This window comes from Crocuta crocuta, unplaced genomic scaffold (assembly GCF_008692635.1).
Source record: "Crocuta crocuta isolate KB4526 unplaced genomic scaffold, BGI_CrCroc_1.0 scaffold2078, whole genome shotgun sequence".
Lineage (NCBI taxonomy): Eukaryota > Metazoa > Chordata > Mammalia > Carnivora > Hyaenidae > Crocuta > Crocuta crocuta.
The window spans coordinates 60,383-64,453 of record NW_027529520.1 but is presented as its reverse complement, the minus strand read 5'-3'; the positions used below and the strand labels follow the sequence as shown (position 1 = coordinate 64,453).

At 36.6% G+C, this 4,071-nt stretch overlaps 1 protein-coding gene across 4 annotated transcripts in view; it reads left to right on the top strand.

Moving 5' to 3' along the window:
- ABCB7 (ATP binding cassette subfamily B member 7) overlaps nt 1–4,071 on the top strand; it is a 149,258-nt gene that overhangs the window by 125,920 nt on the left and 19,267 nt on the right. For 3 of the 4 annotated variants that reach the window (XM_077760844.1, XM_077760845.1, XM_077760843.1), the window contains one exon: nt 2,278–2,381. The exons of the other annotated variant lie outside the window; for it this stretch is intronic. In XM_077760844.1, coding sequence (XP_077616970.1) covers nt 2,278–2,381 — 104 coding nt within the window. The remainder of the gene's footprint in view (nt 1–2,277; nt 2,382–4,071) is intronic. 4 annotated transcript variants of the gene reach the window in all.

Here is a 4,071-nt window from a genome sequence, read left to right as displayed (position 1 = left end):
AGAATACTCTGCATAAATTTTAATTAATCCCCATTGCTTTTCATTATAAACTGGCTTCATTTATTCACAACATTGATTAGGTACATACTACGTACAAGCTAATATGCTAAATGATTTGAGAGTTAAAAAGATGAAACAAAAAGGGGCTTGCCCTCAAGGAATTTGCAGTCCATTAGAAAGTTTTGATCTAGGTTTAGGAAATCTTAAGCAAAGATTGTTTTCGAGTTAGGTTGGTTTGTAGTTTTTTGTTTTTGTTTTTTTTTATGTTTATATTTGAGAGGCAGGGAGAGCCGGAGAGTGAGTGGGAGAGGAGCAAAGAGGGAGGGAGACACTGAATCTGAAGCAGACCTCAGGCTCTGAGCTGTCAGCAGAGAGCCCAGTGCTGGGCTTGAACTCATGAACCACGAGTTCATGACCTGAGCTCAAGTTGGATGTTTAACCCAGGTGCCCCTGTTTTTTTCTAATTTTTAAAAAGTACCCATTGCCTTATAATACCCATTGTCTTACAGCTAGACTTCTCTAAATAAGCATTTGTATTATTTACTGTCTATGTTAATACTTATGGTAGGTAACAAACAAATGTTTCTTCTCCAAGTTCCAAAATTCTATTGAATAAAATTGAAACTGGGTTGGTGTTTGCACTTGAAATTTCTGAGGCAGGTCTAAACTAGTCCTTCCTCTGAGTATCTACTTCTTTTAGGAGCTTCCTGCTACTGAATTGCTAGGTGGGTAAGCAGATAGTTCTGTTATGATGCCTGCTTTGGTAGGAGAATTTTGATCTTACTGAATGGGAAAGAATGTGGATAGTATAAATATAAACTTATGCACTTAAACATAAGGAGCTCCCTTTACTGGTTGGAAATAATAATTGCAGAAGAAATAAAACAATATTTGGTGTACCAGATAATAAGTAGGTGGAGCTTGCTTCCTGAAGAGGTTACTAAAGCTGAAAAATACAAGTTTGTTCAGACATTGATAAATTAATGGATAATGGAATAGAAGCCCAGGGGAGCATATTCAGGAAAGCATCATCTTCTATACTTCCAACTATAATTCTGTGTATGATTGATGACCTTAGACCTACTGGAGTCCCATTGAAGGAAGAAAAGATTGTTTTGTTTTCACTAGAGTATATTTAGGAATAAATACAAGCTTGCAGATTATGATACGAAGAGCATTGGATTGGGAGTCAGATTTAGTCCAGATTCCACTGGAATTTGCTCTGTGACCTTGAGCAAATCAGGAAACCTGTTTCTTTTCTGTTTTAAAATTCTGCTTTCCTAAGGTGAAATAAGAGGTATTGAGTATATAAGGGTATATATACTTAACTTTGAAGGGTGCTATGAAAATAATATCTTCCAGAAAAAATCCTTGAGAATAATACTGGCTGAATGGTACTTTTTTGTTAAGAAATAAATTTATTTCTTTGTTTTAAGTTTTCTTTTAAGTATTTATTTATTTTTGAGAGAGAGCGTGAGCAGAGGAGGGGCAGAGAAAGAAGAAGACAGAATCCCAAGCAGGCTCCGTGCTGTCAACACAGAGCCCAGTGCAGGGCTTGAACTCGTGAATCATGAGACCATGACCTGAGCTGAAACCAAGAATCAGATGTTTAACCAACTGAGTTGCCCGGGTGCCTCTATATTTATTTGTTTTGAAGGGTGGGGTGCAAGGGTGAGGCAGAGAGAGAGGGAGAGAGAGAGATGCAAGCAGGTTCAGCGCTGTCAGCGCAGAGTCCGATGTAGGACACAAATTCACGAACCATGAGGTCATGACTTGAGCCAAAATCAAGAGTCAGATGCTTTAAGCAACTGAGCCACCAAGGCGCCCCAAGATATTCATAGTTTAATGTCTTCCAAGTTTCCAGATTTCAGATACTGAATTTAGTTTTGTCTTTGTCAATTCTCTAATATTGAAATTGTTCTGAGATGCTGTCCACTGGGAAGTAATATAAGGTAATGTAAAGTAATATTATATAATGAGCATATTTATGGTGAGAGGAATAATTGTGGAATCAGAGCTGTTACTTCTCCTTTTTCTCTTCACCTGCCACAGTGTCAGAATCCAGAATTACATTTATGTTCCAGAGCAGGGTGTATAGTTTGTCAAAGAATATCATATATATGACTTATTAGACTCTTACAACTGAGTAAAATGAACAGTGATCAGAGTAGAGGTAAATGTTAAAGGCCATTACTTGGTGGTTATGATCAGTGGAAATATTAGAAACATAAAATGTCTTTATGTTATATATCCTTAAACTAAATTTTTCTTTACCAGGAGGAGAAAAGCAAAGAGTAGCAATTGCAAGAGCCATTTTGAAGGACCCCCCAGTCATTCTCTATGATGAAGCCACTTCATCATTAGATTCAATTACTGAAGAGGTAAATGATAATGAAAATGCCATGCTCTTCAATTCTCAGTGCTTAACTTTTCTCCTTGGAAGTTTCAGTAAAATGGTTACATTCTTTTGTATTTTGAATGAACTTCAGTAGGAGGTACTATAGAGCAAAATACCTGGCCCTTTTCCCCTATATAGCAAGTGTTGCTAACTATCAAGAATGCCAGATTGCATTCATATCACATTGCTAAGTCCATTTGTAAAAGTGTCTCCTTTTAGAACCATGTGATTGTTGTATTATCCTTGCATCTTGAAAAGCTTGTAAGAGAATTGCCTAATCTGCTGACAAAGAAAAAATGTTTTAGTCTTTCTATTACCTCTTAACACTCATGAAAGCAGGTCGTGTAAATTATTGTAATAGTATACACCAGAAAGTCTTTAACTTATCATGGAGCAACTCACTGTTAGTACAAGTCAGGCACACATACCCTGTGGTGATAGTATAAATTTATATTCATTTCACAAAAAAGGTTTTGCAGCACCAAGATGTTGTGACGCTTGATATCATGGTACTACCCAGCAACTACGTTATACTTCATAACATCTTTGCATTAAATATAAAAGTCTTAATAATAAAGACAATTTCATGAATGGATCCCCTTAATCTAGAACTGAAAATAGGCAGATGTTATCTGTCAGTTATCTCCATTCACCTACATTTTACTCGAATATATAGTAAAAACCTAGTGTTGAAGGATAGGCCTAATTTCAGCTTTACAGCATATATGGCATAGTATTTGCATATGTAGTTAAGTTTCAGGGCATATAATTCGATCTGCCATATGTTTAAAACAGTTTAACACCTAAGTGGCTTGTTTAGCATGNATCTTGAAAAGCTTGTAAGAGAATTGCCTAATCTGCTGACAAAGAAAAAATGTTTTAGTCTTTCTATTACCTCTTAACACTCATGAAAGCAGGTCGTGTAAATTATTGTAATAGTATACACCAGAAAGTCTTTAACTTATCATGGAGCAACTCACTGTTAGTACAAGTCAGGCACACATACCCTGTGGTGATAGTATAAATTTATATTCATTTCACAAAAAAGGTTTTGCAGCACCAAGATGTTGTGACGCTTGATATCATGGTACTACCCAGCAACTACGTTATACTTCATAACATCTTTGCATTAAATATAAAAGTCTTAATAATAAAGACAATTTCATGAATGGATCCCCTTAATCTAGAACTGAAAATAGGCAGATGTTATCTGTCAGTTATCTCCATTCACCTACATTTTACTCGAATATATAGTAAAAACCTAGTGTTGAAGGATAGGCCTAATTTCAGCTTTACAGCATATATGGCATAGTATTTGCATATGTAGTTAAGTTTCAGGGCATATAATTCGATCTGCCATATGTTTAAAACAGTTTAACACCTAAGTGTTTTGTTTAGCATGAGGATTTGTTATATTTAAAGGGAACCTTAAGGGGCACCTGGGTGGCTCAGTTGGTTAAGCGCCCAACTTCGGCTCAGGTCATGATCTCGTGGTTTGTGAGTTTGAGCCCCATGTCGAGCTCTGTGCTGACAGTTAACTCAGAGCCTGGAGCCTGCTTCGGATTCTATGTCTCCTTCTCTCTCTCTGACCCTCCCCTGCTCCTCTCTTTCTCTCTCTCTCTCTCTCTCTCCCTCTCTCTCTCTCAGAAATAAAGACATTAAAAGTATTTTTT